Source organism: Nothobranchius furzeri, chromosome 17 (genome assembly GCF_043380555.1).
Source record: "Nothobranchius furzeri strain GRZ-AD chromosome 17, NfurGRZ-RIMD1, whole genome shotgun sequence".
NCBI classification, from domain to species: Eukaryota; Metazoa; Chordata; class Actinopteri; order Cyprinodontiformes; family Nothobranchiidae; genus Nothobranchius; species Nothobranchius furzeri.
Window position 1 is genome coordinate 35,041,492 of NC_091757.1, and position 24,318 is coordinate 35,065,809.

Genomic DNA, 24,318 nt, shown 5'->3' on the forward strand with positions numbered 1-24,318 from the left:
ACATCTCGTGGTGAAAGGTACCATATAACCCAAAGGGTCATAAAGTCTGGCAAGGACACTGTAGACATGGTGTAAAGAGGGCACTGATGCCAGAGTAAATCGATGTTTGTACCCCAGTGTGTCATTTAAGCAGTGCCAGCATAGTCCAAGAGCAGGCTCTTGGAGATTGTCACTTGCTTGGGACAACCACAACTCAGTGCTGGTTGACTGTGCATCAGGTGGCAGGTGAGCAATCACGTCTGGAACATTACTGGCCTACTGACGGATGTCAAAGCCCCCTTTGATGAGCAATGCACACAGACTGTCGATCAGGGCCTTGGCTTCTCCTTTGTCACGGGTACTGTAGAGGCAACTGTCCACATAAAACGGGTGCTCAACTACTTTTGTGAGCAGAGAGTCTGGTGCCTCGTGGTCTCTAACGTGTTGCTGTAGGACAAAGACTGCACAACAAGGGCTACAGGTGGTGCCAAATGGTAGGACCTGCCACTCAAAAATGCTGGGTTCAGATGTCCTCTGCATATCTCGCCATGTGAATCGCAGTACTGGTCTGTCACTGGGACACAATCAGATCTGGTGAGACATTGATTTAATGTCCCCACTTATGGCAACAGTGTGACGGCAGAATCGGTGCAGGCAGGAGAGCTGATGTGAAGAAGCTGGCATTAATCCTGGAGGACCTTGTAGGGCCCAACCGGGTCTGGTGCACATAGCTATTGGGCCACCTTGTGGGCCTGCCTTTACTGGCTGGATTGGTACAAGGAGGTGAGGCATATCTGAACCTATAAGGAGTAGTGGTTGAGCTCAGTGTATGAGCGGCAGAGGAAGGCCTTTAAGATGTTTGTAACATCGCTGAAGAGCTGCTACTGGTTGAGTGTGTTCAGGCTCAGGCTTTCAGCTGTGAAGGCATGTTTGATTCTGGGATTTAAACACAGAGGAAACATGGAAACTAACTAACGAACCTTGAAGCTCCATCACTTCTTGCTGAACAGTTTGCAGATGAAAAACTTCTGGTTCCTTGACAAGTTGTAGTTGCTCTACAGCTTTTGAGAAGATAATCGTTTTCTCCGAGCCATCATCCAGCACTTCAAATGTCTCTAGCATACGATTTCCGTGGTGTAACAGAACCTTTACTACTTTAAGCATGACTCTCTGTAGACTACTTGGTTGTTCAAGGTAATTAGTGGGTTCAGAATTACAGACCATGAGGATCTTCTGTGATAATTCATAGACAGAGTCATGAAGAACAGTGAGGTGCTGTTCTTTGCAGGTTTTACATGGTCGTTTGAGTGTACAAGCTGTAGCTTTATGGTTACGACCACACTTCCAACATCTGTCTCCATCTCGGATCCACTTCTTTACTTCATTATTAGTCAGCTTCTTGAAGTCAGAACACAAGTTAAGGTAATGTTCCTTGTTATTGCAGAATGGGCAATGTGGGGTTAGTTTAGAATGTTGCGATTTGGGCTGAGTCTGATCCTTCTTGGTAGCGGTCTCTTTCGTTGTAAAGAAGCCTGATGCTGCCTTATCCTTGTCTTTGGAGCGTGGACCAGACTGTTCTCACCTTGCAGATGGAGGCCCTCCTGGATAATAAAGGGAAGTAGCTCGATTAGCAAGATGTTTGGCTTGAGCTTTCATCTGAAGCCAGTTAATTCAGGCAGAGCATAAGTGAGATCAGTGCCAAGCTGAAGGATACCATGACACAAACAATATTCCACAAATCCATCTCGATTTGTAGGTGGCATCTTGCTTAAGAGCCTGTCAGCATGAGAACCACATTTTAACTCATATCCACTGGAAGAAGAAGAAGAAGAAGAAGAAGAAGAAGAAGAAGAAGAAGAAGAAGAAGAAGAAGAAGAAGAAGAAGAAAAAGAAGAAGAAGAAGAAAAAGAAGAAGAAAAAGAAGAAGAAGAAGAAGAAGAAGAAGAAGAAGAAGAAGAAGAAGAAGAAGAAGAAGAAGAAGAAGAAGAAGAAGAAGGGGGGCTGGCCAAGATGGCGGAGTGAGCAAACGCTTTCTACTGAGTTCTGCACAGAAAGTTTGTGAACAATGGTAAAACCTCAACTTTATGCTGCCAACACTAACAATTCACTAAACAAGAGAAGATACAGTAATTATAGGGCAAGAATGCAGAACAAGAAAAGAGCGAAAAGGGGACTGGAAAGTTCCAAGTCTAAGATAGCGCCGGAGGATGCTAATGAGAAGAGTGCTACGCCCAGCAACGTGCTAATGGATAGCTTTCATGACTACGCAGCTACCGCAGTTGCACCCGCGCTAGCCGAAGAAGAAATGGATGAGTTCCCACCTCTCCCTGTTACACCTCTTAAATCGCCAGCTCTGAAGAAGGTGATGTATGAACGCAGCAGCTCTGACCCAGATGATGCAAATCAGATAATTTCTTGTCTGTCGGCACTAATAAACACCAGGTCTGATAACATTGAGAGCATGGTGAGAGAGAATACGCTCCAGATTGATGGTCTCAAAAAGACGATTGATTTTGTGTGTGCGGAAATGAAAGATATGAAGGGGAAAGTTTGTGACCTGGAAAAAAAAGTAACTAAAGAGGAAGGTCAAGTGGACAACTGTCAACAGAGAATATCTGAACTGGAAAGATGCTCCAGGAGGTGGAATCTCAGACTACATGGAGTCAAGGAGGCTGAGAAAGAAGGCGTAAGGGAAAAGGTGATTGAGATATGCAAGTCTGTTCTGCCAAAACAAAATCATAGGCTGCCTGATGTCATCGACACCGTATACCGACTCGGAGCCAAGCGACAAGGTAGCACCAGACCTAAGCCCTTTTCAGATTGGCATTCTGGAATATGTGTGGACAACTCAGTCCGGTTTTTAACCAGAACTGTGTTTTCAGACACACCACTTTTGTACCGGAACTTGTCCTTTCGGCTGCCTTCACACAGCAGGGAAAAGTTCCAGATGTCTGGCTAGACGGTACCATAGGAGGCGAGCTGCCATAGTTTGCCGCATGCTACAGGAGCGAGCTATGTAGGAGCGCACAGCGTCCCCCGGTCCCCTCCTCCTCCCTGTCTGGAACTCGACCTCATTAGTCTGAAGCAGCCACCTTGTCCGTAACAAGTCCGGACCTGTTACTAGGGGCATCGTCCGGTTTAATTACGGAAAAAGTTATCCAGATGTTTGTATGCAGACACAAAGGTCTTACCGACAGAGTCCTGAACAGTTCCGTTTTTCATGGCCTGTCTGAAGGGGGCTTGAGGGATTGCTTTGATAAGCTTACTGCCTTGTGTGATTCATGTTGAATCTAGAAAAGAAAGTTTGAAATATCATACTTTATGTGTAACTCAAATGTATAACATAGCCACATTCTTTTCACAAGCCTGTTACTATTTATTTACATGCAACGGCATGTAGGGGTATTGTGAGGACTAAAATATGTTTGTATATCATTTCCTATAATAGCCTATAATACTTGTTGATGGAAAACATTTAATTAAATTGCAAGCCTTTTAAGGGTTAAATCAGCCGACTGACACACTGCCTTTTCACTTCCAAGTTGTTTAAAATTTATTGCAATACCCATTTTAAGCCAGAAGATGGCGTTATGTGCCCCAATTGCAATGACAATACACAGAAAACTAGCAGTTTATCTCTTTTTATTTCACGATCCACATTGGTAGCAGTTGTAATAAATTATTTCAGTAATTCAGAACTGCTCTGACGCTCTCCATCTGCCTCTGGTGCTCCTCCTGCAGCCTGACTGCGTGCCGGAGGCCGGTGACCCAACCGGTGGGGGGGGGGGGGGGGGGGGGGGGGGATTTAGGACTGAAGAAGATCCGGGTCTTTTAACACACACACACACACGCGCACACACTAGTCAACATCATATATATTTGTCTTGTACCACATAATTATTCATCTGAAGCTACATATTAAGCATATTCAGGGCAGAGTATTGTTCCTGTTAGTGTTTAGTGTGAGATGAAAGTAAATATTCCCTTTCTTTCTCCAACAACTTTACCTGATAGTAAGCTAACTTTAGGCAAACCAGCAGCACAACATATATTTTCAAATAAGACTCACAAACCTGAGTCAACACCAGTATCATCAAAGCTGGGGTTCTGACGTTGCACTTTTTGTCTAAAAACGTCCTTATGTCCATCTTCACTCATGCTTTTCAGGCAGAGACTGTAGAAGAAGCCAGCTGTTGAAGGGCAGTTCTTCTTCAGTGGTGGAGGCTCAGGCAGCTGTATACAAACTACTGCCAGCTGCTCCCTCTCTGTTGGACTTTGGTACTGCATGTTACTTCCGCGATTTAAATTCAGGGCTTTTCATAAAACATCCGGGGCTTCAGCCCAAGTAGCCGGGTCTAACGCCGCCCCTGAACCCAACATCGGGTCTTCAACCCGGAAGTGTCAGTGACTCTTGGAGAGAGCTGCCATGGATTTGTCTGGGGTAGCAATTAAAATGATGGAAGAATAAATGCATTAATGCTTCTGATTGCATTACACTGTATATGCATGGAGTGACTGGGAAATGCATTTGTAAACCGCTCGAAATATTTCAGATATGTTCAGTGACAGCCTTTTTTGTTTTTGTTTTGTTAATAAAGTTTAAAAAAGAAGTTGACACGATGAGGCCGATGATGCAATAAGTGCTGCAATTATTGTGTTATCCGTAGCGGCAGCTCTGTCTGGCAAGGTGACACTCCGATCTGCCGGAGGTGCCGCTCCAGACTGGTAGAGCCAATCATCTCTGGCAGGTGTCACTACAGTCTGTGGCAGCGGTGGCAGGTGCCACTGTAAGGCGTGGCAGCTGTGACAGGTACCTTGGCAGCAGTGGCAGGTCCCGTGGCAGTTGTGGCAGGTGCCACTAAAAGCCGTGGCACCACCCGGAAGTGTTGGGGGCTGCCACCGGAAGTGCCACTCGCGCTGCCGCTGCCACAAATCGCTCCTGCTGTCTCCAAAACGGATGTGACTGTTATGGGCTCGACACACGGGAGGCGACTTCGCCTCTCCATTTATTTTCAATGAGACATGAGCGACAAAGCGATAATCGCGGGTCTCCCTCCTACTACTACCTCCTACGACCGCAAGCAGCGAAATTCGTCGCTATCGCTTTTATTACCTGACACACGGGAGGCGATCCGCGGCAGCGGCCAGCGGCAAAGCTGTCTACGCGTTTTGTTCCATGGCGAAACCGAAACTCCCATTGTTTTCTTTGGCTGTGTCAGGTTGGAGGGAATTAAGGTTATTTAAGCGGTTCAGAGTTAAAAAAGTGGTAGATATGACGTTTCACAAGGTGCTGCTAGAGTTATGTGAAATCTTACTTCTGATTTTACTTTATAAAACATAATAATAATCAACTTCTCCTCCTTGTTTGCTCGGAGATGTACTGAGCATCCTGCCCGCTCATTGGTCAGTGAATGAAACCTCCATTGATTGGTCCTCGTCAGAGCCACAGCGATGAAAAGTTGAAAATATTTCAACTTTCTGGGATTGCGTCGCTGGGTCGCCTGTGCACGACACGTGCACGAGCGCAAAATTTCACATACACATTTTTCGCGTTTCGCTTGGTAGGAGGGAGACCCGCGATTATCGCTTTATCCAGCATGTCTTATTGAAAATGAATGGAGGAGAGGTGATGTCGCCTCCCGTGTGTCGAGTCCATTACACGGATCTGCCGGCCTGACACCGGATCCGGCGTGGAGTCATCTGCTATCTGGAAAGCTACTCGACCTCTTTAAAAAAACATTGATAATTATGACTGTTTATCTAACTACCAGTTCTGAAGGAAGCACGCTAGTTCTGTTAGATCTTGAAGCTGTCACGATTCACACACAGAGGAGGGTGACGTCAGCAGGGAGGTCCGGTGTTGTGAGAAATTGTGTTCCTCCGAAATATTCTGTCCCCCATGTCGGGAGATCACACTTTTGGCTATTTTCACAACATTTGTGATAAACGTTTATGGGAAAATGATGTAATGTAATATAATAATGTTATGCTTGTGATTTTTTAATCTATATTTACTCCTAAAAACAATAAAAAAGATACAGTAAAAACATTATTGTTCACTCTTTTTTTCAGCAAGCTTATTTATCATTTTTGAAAGTTATGTAAAAGAATGTAACCTCACGCAGTTTAACCATCTTTTATTTGAGGTAGTTTAGTCCTCATAATGGGCAATAAGTTCTGTGAATTTGGAAATATTTGCTCTTGACTGCTGAAGGGAAACAGAATATTTCAGGGCAACGTAATTTCCCACAACACCCATTTCACGTGGATCACGGAGCGCACCGCTCGATGTAAACAAACTGGCCGCCGCTACCAGCTTATATGGATGTGGAGCGATCACTGGCTGCTCACGGCTGGTTCAGGAGTGTTGGTGAGCCGGGGACACGCTGGACATCAAGTAAACAATGCTGACCTATTCATCAGCTAATCGTGGCTCACAGCTGGCGTGGTGAATGGAGGTGTCACGAGCTCCCGAGCTACTAGTTAGCCATGGAGCCAGGGAGACGCTGTGTATGCTGTGCGTAAACTCCCATGGATTACCAGCAAAAGGAGACCCAAGTCTAAAGGTAACGTTTGAGAAGAAGCCCTCTGAGTCAGAGCGTCTCTGTAACACGTCCAACGCTGATTTAACCACAGGCTAGCGGATGAGCGTGTTGGGCGAGACAGCAGGCTGCAGGAAGAGAGGAGACTTGAGGAGAAGTACTTTGGAACAGACACGTTGGGATCGGGTCGGGAGTTCTGGTACTGACACGTTGGGACCGGGTCGGGAGTTCTGGTACTAGGAAAAGACGGATGAACAACTTGAGGTGAGTTTGGGAGTCAGAGACACTAATCGGAGGCTGGCGTCCAGCTAACAGCGGGCGGGGATCTGAACATATGCGGCTTCCTTGTGTTGGACATGATGACGAACTGACACATTTTATGTGTCTTTTTATTTAATAGTTTTTTATTCAAACTAACAAGCACAGCAATGGTGCTTTCTATCTATTCTTTTCTATTTCTCAGTTGAATTACCAGACTCCATGCTTCCAGGGCGCACTGCTGCCCTCTGCTGGTTCTTTCAGGTTACAGTCATAGTCCAAACGGGTGATGTGGAGCTCGTATGTCCCTAAACAGCTACTGTATTTTAAGATGGTGGATGACCATGGAGCGTCGACCACAGTTTATGTATATGGTTTACCATTTTTACTAAGATGTAACTACAACGAGTTTAAAATCCCGCTGAAACTATCACTTTATCACAAGCAAATGTTACTATGCTGGTCACTCATGTACAAACACAACTTTTCACCTCACAAATATTACATTTGGAACAATAATTATATTAAATACAAGAATAAAACACTCTTCAATAAAAATGGTATGATAAAGGCATAATCTTGGTCAGTCAGTTGCTGGATGCAAATGGTAATTTACTGTCATACTCACAATTCATGACTCTTTACCAATTCCCTGTGCCAACCAAAGACTACGCCATTATATTTGATGCAATACCCAGCGGCGTACTTCAACTTCTATCATCAGCATCCAAAGGAAAAGACGTCATCACACCTTCATTTGATCCAAAGAACATTTTTATTGACTCAGTCTACCCTTTTACAAGCAATAAAGTGTCCAACAAAGTAATTAGAAACACGGTTATGAGAACTGTTGTGTCTTCACCAGCATGTATATTTTACTGGTCCAACACCTTCGAAAATATTGAGTGGAAGTGGACATGGTTGCTACCAAGAAAATATTTACTGTTTAACAAAATAAAAGAAATATCATTTAAGATTATTCACAGATGCTATCCGGTTAAAGCTTTTCTACAAAAAAAGATATAAATGGGAAATGGATTGCTTGTGTACTTTCTGTAAAAATGATGATGAATCCCTGTTACACTTGTTCTGGGACTGCACTTATACAAAAATCTTTTGGACTGACCTGATGAATTTTCTAAATAGAAAGAACATAACTTTCTCACTAGAAAAAAGCATATGTTGTTTGGTGTTGAGAAACATGATCTCAAAGAACTCAGAAAAACTATACATCACTAATTTGTTTGTGATATATGGGAAATATCATATCCACACCTCTAAATTTCAGCATCATAAACCCAATTTTAAAGCATTCTTAGCTACTTTAGATATTTATATAAAATGCCTTAAATCTAGTTCCAATTCTAAGGCCATTAGAACGATATCTGCCCTTGAAAAGACTATTATTAATCCTCCTGCATCACTTATCTGTTTTGTAACTCTTTCGTTCACTTTCTGTACTCTTTTGCAGTATATTGTAATTTTGTAAATGTACTACTTTCCATAAAAAAGTTTATGTATATAATAGTGTATAATTTCAAGTTGAGAGGAATATTTAGAATTGATGTTGGTGAGAAATATTCGTGGTTCCTGATGTTGTTTCCTGATATTTGAATATCTAGCCTCTGATTGGCTAACAGCAAAACGACTCTACCACTGACTCTTTTTGCTGTGGAATGTTGATGCTTTATCTCCACAGATAACACAAGCTTGAAGGAGTTCTGCTGTGTGGTGGAGTTGCTAATGCTAACAGTTAGCTTCTACTAGCCAAGACGTTCTCTGCCGTTTGTTGGAAGTTAAACCAATAAAAGCCTTCCCCTTCGTGAGCCAAGATGGGCGAGTCCATGAAGGTTAAGTGACATAGATCTGTCAGGATTTTCAAATCCTTGTGTGTATTTTCTGTCAGAAGCTAATGCAGGAGATAGGTGTGAAAGACTAATTTCATCAAAAAAAAAATTTTTTTTCCATGAAGCTGACCTTAAAGAGAGATCTGTAAGACCCAAACCTGAACAACAGAAATAGCCGCTGTCCGTTACATCTGGAGTGAAACCAACTCTGCATTTCAGAAAACCAACATCAGACAGTCAGACATGGTAGTGGTAGCACAAATGGGCTGGGATGACTTTGCTGCTTCAGGACCTGGAACATTGATAGAACCATGAGTTCTGAGACCATCCTGAAGAAGAATGTATGACCCTGGACCCCAGTTCATGCAGGAAAGCCCTCTGACATGGCTGAATTCAAACTGTTCTGTAATGAGAAGTGGGACAAAATTCGTCAGAGATGTGAGACACTCACAAACATTAGTTGTCGTCACCCGTCAGAAGGTTTCACCCACTTAAGATCAGGAGTCAATTACATTTTACGTGAGACCAGGCAGCGTTTTCTCTTCATAAATGACAATTGTTTGAAAACTGCTTTTTCCTTTGCTTCTTTTCTGATACATAAAAGCATTTGCTGCTCTGAAACATTTAAGTTTACCAGTAAAGAAGAATAAATCCACGAGGGGGCAAAAGCTTTTTCACAGCAGCATCTGCAGGATGATGGAGACACAAACACATGAATATTTCTGCTCCTATTACTCTGGTTTATGTTATTGTAAATGTGTCCCGGTGAGTTTGAGATGAAAATGAGGACGGCTTCCAGTTTGGCTAAATAGACCTCAGCAGACGTTAGCTCTATCTGTCAAACAGAAGGATGATGTACACTGAAAACACATTCCCTTCCTTCTGGCACTCACATCTATCACCACTTTATGGCCACTCTCCCACGCTGGCACATTTCTGCCACCACATCCATCTATTTCACTGTCTTGACTTGCATATTCACAGGCTTGACTTGCTTCTTTCAAAGTGTTAAATTGTAATCTTGATTATTTTAAGCAATTAAAGTCTGAACCTAATAAAAATGTCATAATTTTGACGAGCATGTTGGTAACTTTTTGTATTTTTTCACCAGGTGACATAAATCTGCTTCATCTTAAAATGACTTAATTACATTTAAAACCAAATCTGCACATTTCCTCTAAAGGCTGTTGCAGTGTGCAGGATGTATTTGTATCTGGATGCAGAAATGACAAGTATTAATGGCCTTTTTATTCAGTTTTAATGTGCTTGAAAGCAAATCGGAGAGGAAATCTGCACCTGAGTCCTATTCAGGGGGTGTGAGAAAAGGCAAAAGCTCCTTTAATACAGAGCAGATGCTTGTTCGCTGTGTGTGAGGAGCAGGTGGGAGAAGATCTAAATGACCCAGCAGCAGCAGCAGCAGCAGCAGCAGCAGCAGCAGCAGCAGCAGCAGCACACTGGAGCAACCCCAGTGCTGCTTATCACAGAACTGCAGTGAAAGACATGTCCTCACAGCAGCCTCCTCCGGTCTCCAAATACTGAGCTTTGGTCACACTCTCCATGTATTTATATGTTGGTATCCTCTTCACTGGCTAATAAGGCTCTTTTACATGTGCTGCAACAAGTCTCCAAGCTGCACCAGAACTTTGTTGGAGAGAAATAAGCTCCTCCAGTGAGGTGCATCTAGGCTTTCCTGGAGCTGAGATATTTTCCTTGATTCCTAAAAGAAAAAATAAATCACAGCAGAACTGGTGGAGTCACTTTTATTTTATACAAATGAAAGTGAATAAAAAAATGAGTTTAAAGCCTGCTCATCTGCTCAGCAGGAGCTCCAACAAAGTGGGCCTAAATAAGTGGAAACCCCGCAAATTCTGACGCAACTGGACTGCAAGAAGGAGTCATTCACCTTTGGTTTGTGCGACTACTCTTTACCATCAGAGGGCACTAAAATCCACACGATGCGTTCACTGACCCTCAGATTTAAAGCGGAGAGCTTTTAAAATACTCAGAAAAAACAGTTTTAAGTTTTTTATTTTCAACATTATGGAAAAACACCATATCGTCAGCCACGTCGTTAATAAGCTGCAATGATGGAAGAGATGAAACTAACCAACTGATGAACACACACACACACACACACACACACACACACACACACACACACACACACACACACACACACACACACACACTTCGGTTTCCTGCATCATTCGGACTCCGGACAGACAATCAGGTGGTTAAAGTGATTAAAGTTGCTCTGTACTCTTCTGGAATCATCGCGGCTCCGAGACCCCCCCCCCCCCCCCCCCCCACACACACACACACACACACGTGCGCGCGCGCGCAGGGTTAATCTGGACGCGGCTTCCTGAGCGGATGAACTGTGACACATGACGAGTTGAGCGCCCTGAAGGCTGCGCACGAGACAGTGTTGAGCTGCAAACGTGCACCGCGGAGTCCCAGGAGCAGCGGCAGACTTCGGGAAACCGACGGATCTACAAACCATTTACGTTTCCCTTCTGTCTCCGGGATCTTTACGCGCAACTTTTACGCACAGCCGAGGCGCTGCCAAAGAGCGCGGATCTGGATCTTTCCTGAAACGCGGGGCACATCTCTACTCCCACAGGTGTGATGGTGAGGATGGTGATGATGAGTGCGCGGATGAAAACGATCTACTGAACGCAAACGGCTGAAGATGGAAACCTGTCTGGACCAGCGAGCCGCGCTGCGTAAAAAAATGCGCTCTCAGAGGAGGATTTGGATGCTTTTACAGATAGTCCTTGCAACTATCACAGCAGTATCCACCCAAGGTAGGCAAGCTGGAGCTGACTGTTTCCTTTTGATGGCTTTCTTTCTTTATTCTAAGCTGAAACGAGAGATTCAGAGAAGTCCCTCTGACCTCCTGAGGTTGACCCATCCCCTGACAGGAGTCTGCCTCTCACAGCTTTTATAGCGATCATCGTTAGAAGTTTCAATAATGAATAAATGTCCTATTTTCGCCACAAACTTTCATCTCACTCTGCAGTGATGTGGTGCTCCAGCGAGCCTAAACTAAGCATAATTGTGCGACTTACTAGAGGCACAGAAAGGATGTCAAAGCAGTGAGAGAGGACATTAAACATTTAGGATGGAGCCAACCAGGAGTAAAGAGACTTTTTGGGTTTGTATTCAAATCTGAGCTTTGTTTATCTACTCTGATGTCTGCTGGGTGCACACACAGGAAACAAGAAAGTGAGTGTGTGTGTGTGTGTGTGTGTGCGCGCGCGCGCGCGCGTGTGTGTGTGTGTTTGGGGGGGCATCACAAAGGCATTAACTGTGAAGCTTAGAAGGCCTTTTGTGGTGAAGGCAGGGTGTTTGACAGGATGACTAAAACTGAGAAAACTGATTTTTTTACATAAAGAAGCTTTAAGAGTTTCACTGGAAGCAGCAATCCCAACAATCACAGCTTCAGCTTAAGCCGCCCTCAATCTCTCCCACCTCTCTCACTGTCTTCACTGCTCTGACCTCATGTACTGCAGGTTCCATCATCCATCACTCTGCATGTTGCTCCCCTAAAACATGACACAAGTGTTGGTACGAGGGTAAGAGATGTCTGGAGCTTCAACCTTCTGTCTGGGAAAAACCCGACCTGCGCACGCGCGCGCGCACACACACACACACACACACACATACACACACACACACACACACACACACACACACACACACACACACACACATACACACACACACACACACACACACACACACACACACACACACACACACACACACACACACACACACACACACACACACAAATGAAAACAAATCCTATTGGTGCTATTTTACTTCTGTCTCTTATCTTGAATGAGATATTGGAACGACATCCCACATCTGTGTCTCTGAGGCAGTACAGGTAGACCAGAGCGAATCCAGATCCAGATGCATGTTAATAATTAACAACAAAACTTTAACTTTCCGCAACGAAAGTACGGAATAATACAAGATCCTCTTCCTGTGTCACGTGCTGATCATCTCACAAGCATCATCAGTGAGCATCAAATGTGCTGGGAAAGGTCAGCTGATCAAAACATTAAAATCATCTCAGCTGCAGGTAGATAATTAGCTTCAGTAGCATCAGAGCTGCTGCCAACAGGTTTTATTATTTCTGAACCCATGCTGATATTTGACCATCATCTGATCTAAAGTAACACCTGAAGCCGCACGGAGGCAAGGAGAGGTTTCAGGTAAAAATAGATCTTTTCATCTCCCAATCACTAATTAAAATGCAGACACCCATCGCCTTTTGTGATGTTGCTGGGAATGTGAAGATGTGTTGCACATATGGTGAAAGCTATTAGTGCGCATTAGAATTCACTTTGGATGCTCAGGCTTTGTGCGTTTTGATAGAATAATACAACAATTTATTACAAGTGAGAAACTATGCTTAAAGACACTGTGGAGCAGTATACTTAGATGCTGCAGAGTAGTATTTTTAGCATGTTTATATAAAATGGAGATGTGGAATAAATATGTAATTACCGTAAATCCTCTAATACAGGTCCGGGCCTGTATTTGACTCAAGCTCATCAAGCCCCAGGCCTTTATTGGAAGGAGGGCCAGAATTAGAGGCAGACCTCAATTTCTATTTGAGCAAAATGAACTAATGGTTCGCTGGAGTTTTTGACAATTAAAATTGCGCCCACATTTTCAAAGTTAAACACATTTCTTTTAACAACGGTAGTTTCTGCTTCAGCCCTCTCCCCCCTCCTCCTACGCAGCGGCCGCAAACTCACTGATACACCTGCAGCCTCTCAGAGTTCCTGCTGCTCTAAACATTAAAATAATTATTTCATTTTCTGTTCCTCACTTCTGATTATCTTCAATGGTGTCTGTTTGTTGCAACCACCAGGTACAACTTGTTTTTATTTGACTATTGTTCTGTCCTGTATCTGTTTATTATCTTCCTGCATCTCCTCTCAATCCTAAAGAAAAACTGCTACCTGGGTTCATATATATTCACCTTATGAGTTACCTTTGAACTGCAGTTCTAAAAGATCTACCGACCGCAAAAACAGCGGAGTGCTCGCTGCTTGCCGGCCGCATCAGTTAGGTGCATCACTGGATGACAAGGTGATGTGCCCCGCTCCACAGCAGCGAAATGCATCAGGCGCAAATAAAAGACAGAAAACATTAAAGGAAATGAACCGACATGAACAATCGCGTGTTAAATAATTTTTTGAGGTGGCGACACCTGATTGTTACTGTGGCCGTGCTCAGGAGGCAGATCTGCTGACCGCAAAAACAGCGGAGTGCTCGCTGCTTGCCGGCCGCATCAGTGATCTGTGCGTCACTGGATGACAAGGTGATGCGCCTCGCTCCACAGCAGCGAAACACATCAGGTGCAAATAAAAGACAGAAAATATTAAAGGAAATGAACTGACATGAACGATCGCGTGTCAGTACCGACGCTCTGGCACAGCGCGTCCCCCCCCCCCCGAGCGCAGGAGCTTGTCACCTGCTGACAGCAGGCTGCTGTCTTTTCCGAGGGCTGCATCTTGCCGGTCATTATCACGTGACAGCGACTAGTCGACGACAGGCATAAAATGTCATAGTGAAGTTGACTAGTTCATACAACCCCTGCTACTCCCCAGAGTGTTCTGCAGCATAATCAGCACGTTCTCTTTGAAATTGATATCAAATTTTCGCCTCCTCTTCGTCTCCGCACGGTTAAAGTTACCCTCGCGGTCTATCACTGGCAAATCAAAAGTGAGACACCGGCCAAAATTGGAGACCCGGCCTTTAATTGAATACCGGCCTGTATTAGAGGATTTACGGTATCTAAAAGTAGATGCTTGGATGTCCTGCAAGGTTTTAACGTTTTTGGAGCAATAAGGTGAATTTAAAAATCAAACAAAACAAAATAAGAGTTGGTATGAAAACACGATCTTACAAAGCCATTTGAAATCTCAAGTTCGTTTGCTGCCTCCAGATGCCGTGTGTTCAAATAACGTCTAAAGAATAAATGAGATGTAATGGACCGTTTTCATCTGCGCAGAGAAAGGTGATCAAAGATTGTGTCAGCGTGGAAATGCTTGCATAAACAGCTTAATAAGAAAGCATTCCAACAGCTTCTTGGCTCGACTGAAGAAGGTGTTTTTCAGAACGAGAGATCTGAGAGGCTTCAGGACCAAAGTCATGATAAAAGTTTTATGCGTTTTATTGATTAATATCTAAAATAATTGCCAGAAAACAAATATAAAGAGTTTATCTCCGAGCTAGGCCAATTCTGCACCCAAACAGGTTTTAATTTAAATGCTCTTCAGCCATGCAGAAACTAAAAGCATCTGACATGATCAGGATGATGCATGACACCCGACTGCAGAGCTGTTTTCCCAACCTCGGACAAAGTAAGCTAGTTTTTTTTTTTTACAAAAGGACCTCCTGCCAGCTCTGATATCAAATGGCACATCTGTCACTGTGGCCACTGGCAGGCTCCAGTCTCTCCTTCATCCACTGTGTCGCCCACTCGGTGAACATGAATGAAACTCCAGTCTGTGTAGGCAAGGAGGAAAAAGACACATGCTGCTGTCTTCCTCCGAGAGCCTGCGGCTTGATGCGGCTCTGACACGTACAGCATAGTCACCGCTGTGCCGCTCTTCGGCTTTCTCCATGGGCTTCAGCTGGAGTGGATGGATGTAGATGAAAAGCAGCAAAGATAGAAGGATGACAGACTCATCAAATGCCAGCAGCCATGAGGGGACCCGACCAATCATTCTGAGTAAAAAAAATGCTTTAAGCCTTCTAAAATGATGAACAACAATTAATAATTTAGATATAAACAGCACTGTGTGTGTCATCTTTTTTCATTTCACCCATTTGTTTTTTTCTGTGATACTTTGAGTTTTACTCGATTTACCAGTCGATCTACATCCCAGAAGTTACATTTTATTATCAGATTGAAACTTTCTGATTCAAGTCAGGGAAAGTAAGTCATCCATGAGAGAAATGAAACCAGGGTAAAACCTGAAATTCATTTGCAGCAGTTTCCTAATGTTGTGATTTCTCACACATATGGCAATAAAAGCCTACTGATTCTGAAATGGTAACATACCTTTGAGGTTCTGGTTTAATCATAATATCTGAACCAAAAAACAAAAACATCAAACAAATTCTAAAAATACTCATAATTTTGACCTAAAGATTTGTGTGTCTTGTTTATTGATGGAGGCTGTCATTCAATTACAGAGATGCTCATTTTAAAAGGTCTTTAATGTTTGTTTTTTTGGGCTAATTGACTTTATAAAAATCTCATTCCGGAAAAACAAAAGACAGAAAATCAACTTTGTCATCTTTATAAAGCACCAACTCGTTGTTGGCAGCTGAACAAACTGTTCCATGTATAATTCCAGTTTGACAGGGACAAACTTCCTTCTTCCAGCTGCTCCCTTTAGGAATCATCTGCTTCCATCTCATTCTCCATCACTCCGATCCTCCTTCTCCATGATTCCGCTCTGTAGCTTTCCTCCCATCCCCCATACTCAGCATCCTTTGTCTGCTCCTGTAACTCAGCTTTAACAGCACGTTCACTTGAGGTGAACTCTAGAAATTCCATTACAAAATTGACATTTAGGGCGAAGCACAAAGTTTTCCTTGTTCATGTTGTCACTCTTTGTTAATGGGAAAGCTAAAGGTTTAAGGTTAAGCTCAGAAGCTTTTTTAAATCTTTGATGCCACACTCAGCTGATCATTTGTCCTCAGGCGGCCCAAAGTTCTGTCCATGTTTTATTTTGCAAATGCTGATGAGAATTCAAATCTTCAGTTATGTTATTGGTCCAAGAAGTGTGGCTATTAGACTCTGGGAGCAACAAGCTGATTTTCATATTTTCATCCCACAGATTTGAGCAGCAAAGAAATGACGGACAGCCGGAGTCCTGTGCCTTTACCCGTCTTCCTGCCGGTCAGCTATGAGGTACAAGATGCTGACTACCTCTTCCTTAAGGAGGCCGGACAGGACTTCATGAGGAATTCCAGCATGCAGAGTCACACGCAGCCCTTTGTTATTTTAAGAGCCAGCCGGCAGCCAGCTGTCAGTGCCAGCTATGGAGCTATGTACACAGAGAGGCTTGTGCCTCTGGATCTGGTCCAGTCTGTGCAGCTCTTCAATGCCCCGGGCGTCTTCACATTCAACTGGAAGATCCAGGCCTTTGTGCTGACGCCTCGGGTTTTCTCTTCCAAACCTAAAGTTCGGGTTCTCTTCTATGTAGCAGGGAGGGACTGGAGCAAGGGTGAGAGCGCCGAGGATGAGCTACCGTGTGTGACAGTTTACGCTTTCTGGCAAACGCAGGAGGTGAGGGGCTCCTGCGCCGTTGGAGGTGAGAGGGGAACCTGTATGGCCGAGCTGGTTCCCGTGCCTGGCTGGTTTGCTCTTGGGTCAGAGGGCACCAGCAGGGAGAGGCAGGATCCTTCAGCTGGGAACTCAGTGGAGCTGTACTACCAGGCTCAGCCCAGAATCAATGGGAAGTGTAATACTGGGAATGGAAGTCGTTGGAGCAGCTCCCAGCAGCAGACTGAGAACATTCCCGTTACTCCTATGCAGAGGATTGGAAGTGTGAATCTTCTGCAGGTTCCCAAGGGAATGGCAACCCTTTCCAGGCTCAAACTTGGAAACGCCATCGTGATACGGACATCCTCCAAACCTCTGAAGAAGACTGACATTGCCACTTTCTACATTCTGATGGCCAGCTCTGCTCAGCTGACCAACTTCACCCTCAGGTACGGCCCGGTGTCCCTGCAGGGATGTGAATGAATACAGTATGAGGTACTATAGTGATGTCATTTCAGTAAAGTGCCACTGACAGTATTAGTCGTCTCCCCTAATTCTTACACTAATCCCATGGCATCAGGAATAAGGCCACATCAGGGGCAGTGGGATGCAACGTGGATTACAGCATTTCTCTGAAAATATCACAGTGGTCTTTCTGAGAAATACCATAGATTATGTGCTTCAGCGCAGCCTGATGACATTACTTTTGCTTCAAGAGCGGGGGCCATCAAGGTTGACGTGGATCAGAAAAAAACGTGTGACTTTTCATGTCTGGGCTGTAGTGGCACTCCACTCCTGAACGTATGAAGGCGAAGATTAGTGATGCAAACCAGTAAATCATAAATTCATGTCCCTAAAAGTGAGAAAACAGAAATGTTGTTTTTAAAGAAAATACCCTTTAAACTTTTTAGTAAACAGCTGTTACAGATGTCTCGTGTTTGTGCTGAGAAAAGTGATTCAAACCAGCACGGCTTTAAGTCAAAAGTAATTACCCTCTAAACTTAATAACTGGTTGGAACGCCCTCGGAGGAAACTGCAATCAGGCTTTTGTGATAACCGGTAATGAGTCTCTCACACCTCTGGAGGAATGCTGTCTCATTCTTTTTAAGAAAATAGCTTTAATTCAGACTCATCAGAGGGTGTTCCAGCATAAAGGATTCGTTAAAGGTCAAAGGTCAGAATGTACTGTTAGAGAGCAGAATTCCAGGTTCCATCAGTTGCAGCAAGTGGTCCTGGTCCTGAAGCAGCAGATCAGCCTCAGACCTTTACACTACCACCACCACGTCTGACGGCATGGTGCTGTTTTACTCCTGAGGAAATGGGACACACTTTCAAGGTCCACTTGTCTCATCAGTCCACAGAATATTAACCCAAAGGTCACGGAGGTCATCCAGATGTTTTAGGTGAATGTAAGGCAGGTCTTTGTGCTGTTCATGGTCAGCAGATCTCTTTGCATCAGATCTCTGACTTTAACCTGAACCAAGTGAGGCCTGCAGTACTTTAGATGTTGTTCTTGGTTCTTTTCATTTTTAAGAATGAGGATTGACGCTCTGCTTTTTGAGATCGTTTATCCTTCGTGTTGTTCTATGATTGTTTGATTCTACAGGTCTGTATGCGATCAGGTCTGGGTGTAGCCGCTGAAACTGAGCTCAGCTTTAATGCTAATGTAGTTAATCACAATTTATGTGTGATTCAACAAAAAACTGAATCGTATATTATGTAAAAAGTACTTTTCAGAAAGGTTCAGGTTGGTTTGGAGGGGTTTCAACTGCTTCATAAATGAAATCGACCTTTGAAAAGTTCACTTTTTATTTACTCGGCTCATCTTTTTCTGAGCTGAAACATTAAGGTTTGCCCCCCCCCCCCCCCCAACAAACTAAAAACAAAAGAAATCTGTCAGAGTGGAAGAACTTCATCACAGCACTCATGATCTCAACCTTTAAATGGAAATATAGTTGCAAAAGAAAGTATAGAAACTTGTTCTTTTTAGAACAGAGGGAGTTTGTTGCTCCACTGTCTTGGGGAGATGATGCAACATGGGAGATAAGCACCTCGAAACTGGAAGTAAAGTAAATGAAAAGCCTCCAGCCAGCTCTCACGGTCTCATTAATGTTTCCATGGTCATCTGAAGCCTTTTGTTGTCATCATCCTGATGGAGATCAAACACAAGCCCACGCCAGCAGAGCTGGATTCACCGAGGTTAGCTGTCAGAGCGGGCGAGCAGGGATGTGCACCAAACTGATTACAAACTGATTTTTTTGTTATTATTCAAGACACTATCTGTTTGACTCAGAGCAGTTGAATAATGATCTGCCAGGAGGCATGGAAGGCTTTTTCTCTTACTACTATTAATTAGATTTGTTTGAGCGTGTCATAAATCTGTCTGAGTTCCTGAGCGATGTCCAGGATAACTTAAAGCCTGGCCAAACAAAGAAAAGTCCATAAAGGCTGAAGTTTAAAAGTGAAGGGATTCCTGGACAATAGTCATAGTCTGTTCTTATTTACTAAAAGAATAACTGCAGGATTCCATCAGTGCATGCAGAGAAAAAACAATCGAGTTAGTTCCACCTGGACTTGCTTCGGATGAGGAGGCAGTCCTGAATTATTAAATCTCTGTTTCATTTCATTTGTAAATGTTAAAAATGGTAAATATTGCCTGAGTGGACACCCCTCCACAGATCTTCATGAGTGCATAAAACCCCCTCAGGTGAAACATTGCAAGTTTCACTTTTACTTTTCTAATGTCTCGTTGAGCCCGTGCTGGTAGTTTTAAAGGTCAGGCCTTGTATTCGTCTTAATTATCAGGTTTTCTTTTCCTCCTGTCACTTTGCAGAAGCAATGAAGCCAAAAACAAAAAGCTAATTTCCTTTTTTATTCACCCTGTCGTCTTTAATCATTGTCGCTTTAACTCATTTACTTAATCATCCATAGGAACGTGGATGCCACCTCACTTCCTCTTCCCTTTTAGTTCAGTTCCTGCCTTCTCATCAATTTGGTTTTAATTAGAAGATTTTTCCTAGTGACTTAAATCAGTTCAGTTCTGTCAGCTAGACTCAGAAATTCCATGTTGCATCCCAGGAGCGCCGCAGATGCTCTGTTTTCCTGTCTGTTGCGTAGTAACACTGCGGCCTTTACCCGGCTTATCTGCATATTAACAAGCTGTGTGCATCCAGACTTCAACAGCTGTCTGTGTGCTTTATCACCGTCTGAATGTCCCATTAAGCTCTCCCTAATATTCTCTCATCAGCATGATTAACCTGTTAGTGATATGGCCAGAGTAAAGGGTAAAGGACCAGCAACCTTTTGTTTTTTCAGAGCCGTACGTCTGTGTGAGGCTTTGACTAAGGTTATAAACCGACAGGAGGTGGAATTTTATCCTTTCTAATTATTCAAACTTATCTCGGTGCAACCCTCAAATGGTAAACTACTATCAAACTTTTGCTTTTCCATAAAAATGTTTGAGTAAGCTTTTCAACCTGGAGACCTAATCCTTCATCCCTCCAACAAATAAGGCTTTTACATTCATTCAGAGGGCTGCAGTGTTTGCCATCTGGCAGCGACGTTGGCATGAACGCACCCTCCTCCAACTCCCTGAACTGCTCTATGCGATCGACGAGCACGCTGCTAATGGCTGGCCATCAGACTGGCTAAACGTCGGACATTTGCCTGCATAATTAATGGCTGCATCTGTTTATGATTGCATCAGGGTTCACAGGCGCCGCTTTGGCCCTCGCAGTGATGCACAAAGATCACAAAGTTAAAGATGGAAACATAAAAAATGAACACAGAAGCAATTAATAATCCCATGCAGCATCTTCACTGTGATGGGATGCATGTGAGTCTGGGCCACATGGAGGAATCGGTCCAGCTTTTTTTATGTAACTAGATATCCTTTGCAATCAGTCGATACAAATCCTAGGTCTATGAAGACTTTATTAGGCAACCCCTGCTCCTCGCAGCTCAGTATGCAGAGGTGTTTCTTTGTGGCAGGGCACCGACTCAGAGGCCATTACTGGGTGAACTACCCCCATAAGCTTTTGCATTATTACATGGAAAATGCCATCTTTCTTAGCAGATGAATTATAGCAGAATAAAGGCTTTAAGTTTGTCCTGATTGAAAACAAACTGCAGAATCACAATGCAATTAGGATTCTCGACAGTAGGCAGTAGTATTGCAATTTCATCTAAAAAAAGGATTACTCATGTTGGTTAAACTAATGCTGAGCTAGGCAGCGTGGTGCAGAAGGGAAAGATTTACACAGCCAACCTTTGATTAATATTGCATGTGTTAATTTGGATTGGTTGCATGGGGGTGGTGTCCTGTGTGGCTTTCTACCAGGTATATATAATGTAACCGCAAGCTGAAATAACTAGGGAACACACACATTTCTGTACAACATAAAAACAGTCTCCTACACCTATCTCCTGCATTAGCTTCTTACAGGAAATAGACAGTGAAATGCTAGGATTTGAAAATTCTTACATATATATATGTCACACTGTGAATTTGCATCCATGGCCCCGCCCATTTAGGCTCAAGCCAGCCCACAGTAAGACTTAAAATTATTATTATTATTATTTTGCATCGAGGAAAGAGAGCCAAGAGTGTCTTGGTGACTATGCAACATGGCTGAACACATTCTGGTGGCCAATCAGAAGCGAGGTGTGTGCATATCATACAATGAACAATCCTGCTGCTTTCAGCCCACCTCTGCAACAGCACACTTCTGCATCTCAGAACAGGAGCATCATAGCTTTTTTAATGCTCATGATGCATTGATTTACACTATGTATTGAATAAACGAGTAAAACACACCTTTAAAGCAAATCAGAAACCTGCAGAAGTCTGACATCCGAACATCACCCGTTGCTCTACTTGTTTAGACCTGATTGAGTGTTTTCCATCTCTGTTGTTGCCTCCTGGGAAGTTGCTGGCCGATAACAATTATCCCCTTCTCTTACACTCCTCCAGTCAATGTTAATCACAGTTTCAGGATCCAAACAGAGAGACAGACCTTTGTCTGCATCAGTGACTTTCCTCTGGTGATTGATTTACTATTCAAAGATAAAGACGACTGAATAAATCAGTTTTTTCGTCCTGACGTTCACCACATTTGTGGTACAACCTGCTGGATTCCAAAGGAAAAGGCCAAGTTTGTGATAGATCATAGTATTTTCACTAATCTAACAAAAACACAAAGCCATATTTTTCTCAAGAAGCCTTACATTAGACTAAACGATCCCCTCATTGCCTTGTCCTCTTGTTAATCAAAGTAATCAGCTTCTGCTGTGAGCAGGTAGAAAGGAAACAGTCGGTCTGCAGGGTCGTGAAGAGACATGCCCACACTCATACAAATAAACCAATTATTCCTTTGTAATTGAAGCCTTTAATCAACGAGATCTTCATCTACTTTAACTTTAAACTTCTGATTCATTCATAGAGAAAAGAAAAACACGTGCCACAAGTTCCTCCTGATGTTACAACAGCAGGTTGTAACAAACAATGACAAACCACAAAGGTGTTGGAAATAGACTCTCTGTCATCTACTAAATGATAGATGTGCAGATCAAACTCTTGGTAAAAAGTCAGAAACTAATGAGCACCAGTTGGTCTGACTTTGAACCAAAAGTTTGCTCACACAAACAATGGTTATCTCTGACTGTGTTGAACAGAACCAACATTTCATTTTCTTTTCCTGATTTTGGAAACTAAAACCAAAGCCAAAAGCAGGCGAAGTGCTCAGATTGCTGCTGCTCTTATCATAGATTACACTTCCTTAGAGACTCATAATGCTCTCAACTCTTGTGTTTATCTCCAAGATTGGGAGATAAACCACACAGCTTTACAGCCAGATCAAAACCAAAGAATTATACATAAATTTGTTTGTTTTTTTTCCCTTTGGTCTGTCTGAAACAACCTGCAATGGGACTTCTAAGAGCCTTACAAAAACACACAAAGAGTCCCGTCACATTGAGAGCCAGGGGAGTTGGACCCAAAATGCAGATACCCAGAACGACACGAAGCAGGAGCGGATGTGAAAGAAAATATTCCTTTCTTAGGATGAAAAATATAAATAAAATCCAAGCAGGGCACAAAGCCAAATAACCTAGAGACCTAGAAGGAGGGGGGACAAAACAACGATGACACGAACAATGGACCAACAAACACAGAAAGACAGGACAGGGTTTTATACTCAGGGGCTGGGTGATCAGCAGGATTGGGCACAGGTGATACCAATAACCAAGAGGAGCAGAACAGGGCAGGTGAGGAAAACCCTAACTAAAACCTGTTAAACAAAGCTACTAAACTGAATAACTTAAAACACTTGTAGAAATAAGACACTGGAGAACTAAAGAAAATAAAACTAATGATCTAGGAGTAAGAGAACCAAAAACACTGGAAGACAGGGGAGGATGATACCTAAAGGGAGAAACGAACTAAACAATCTACAATAACAGAAAACTAATGATAAGAAAAGTGACTAAGGGAAACATGAGGGAAACCTGGAGAGAACCTGGTGGGGGCTGGGGACAACAGGGAGGCACCTGAGGGGGAATGCAGACAAGGAGACACGAGGAACACAAGGAGACACATAAGGGGAACCTAGAGAGGGATGGAGAACACGAGGAGACACATGAGGGAGACGCAGAATGCAGACCATGACAGTACCACCCCTCAAGGGGCAGATACCAGATGCCCACAGGACACACACAAAGCAAAAGACAAGGGGACTAGGGACCAGGAGAATCTGGGAGGTCGGCGACGGGGAACCAGGAGCTGGGACCAGGAGGCTCGGGGGGGCCGGCAACAGGGAACCAGGAGTCGGGGCACAGGAGACTCAAGAGGCTGAGGGGACGAAGACTCAGGAGGCTTATGGAACGAGAACTCTGGTGGAGGATGACGAGGGGACTCTGGTGAAGGATGAAGGGGGGATTCTGCAGGTGGGACACTGGAGGCGAAGACTCGCCGGACACATAAGGGGAACCTAGAGAGGGATGGAGAACACAAGGATACACATGACGGAGATGTAGAACGCAGACCGTGACAAGGCCATGCATATGGAATTTTACTACTGCAGCAGCAGGTTGCAGGTTTATTTCTTTATTTTTGGTAATTTTATTTGCATGCATCTCCTGACCCATACAATTCCTACAGAAGACTATCTCATTAACACTTGACCCAGTGCACACTGCTCACGCTGAGGAAAGCCCGTCAGACTGCATTTACAACCTAATGACTCATCAGCACATTTTAAACTATCAGAGCACAGAAAGGTGAACAGATCAAGTGCTGGATTTTCTATAAATCAAACAAAAGTTTTATTTTAGAGAACATAGGCATTACATTTAGTACACATACATATGAAGGAACTTCACATTGACCCTG

The 24,318-nt window shown here is 43.6% G+C and overlaps 1 protein-coding gene across 1 annotated transcript in view; it reads left to right on the forward strand.

Moving 5' to 3' along the window:
• Nucleotides 1-11,012: 11,012 nt before the first annotated feature.
• LOC107393628 (transmembrane protein 132D) overlaps nucleotides 11,013-24,318 on the forward strand; it is a 37,061-nt gene continuing 23,755 nt past the window's right edge. Inside the window, exons 1-2 of the mRNA XM_054731357.2 lie at nucleotides 11,013-11,433; nucleotides 16,504-17,380. Coding sequence (XP_054587332.2) covers nucleotides 11,319-11,433; nucleotides 16,504-17,380 — 992 coding nt within the window. The 5' untranslated portion in view covers nucleotides 11,013-11,318. The remainder of the gene's footprint in view (nucleotides 11,434-16,503; nucleotides 17,381-24,318) is intronic.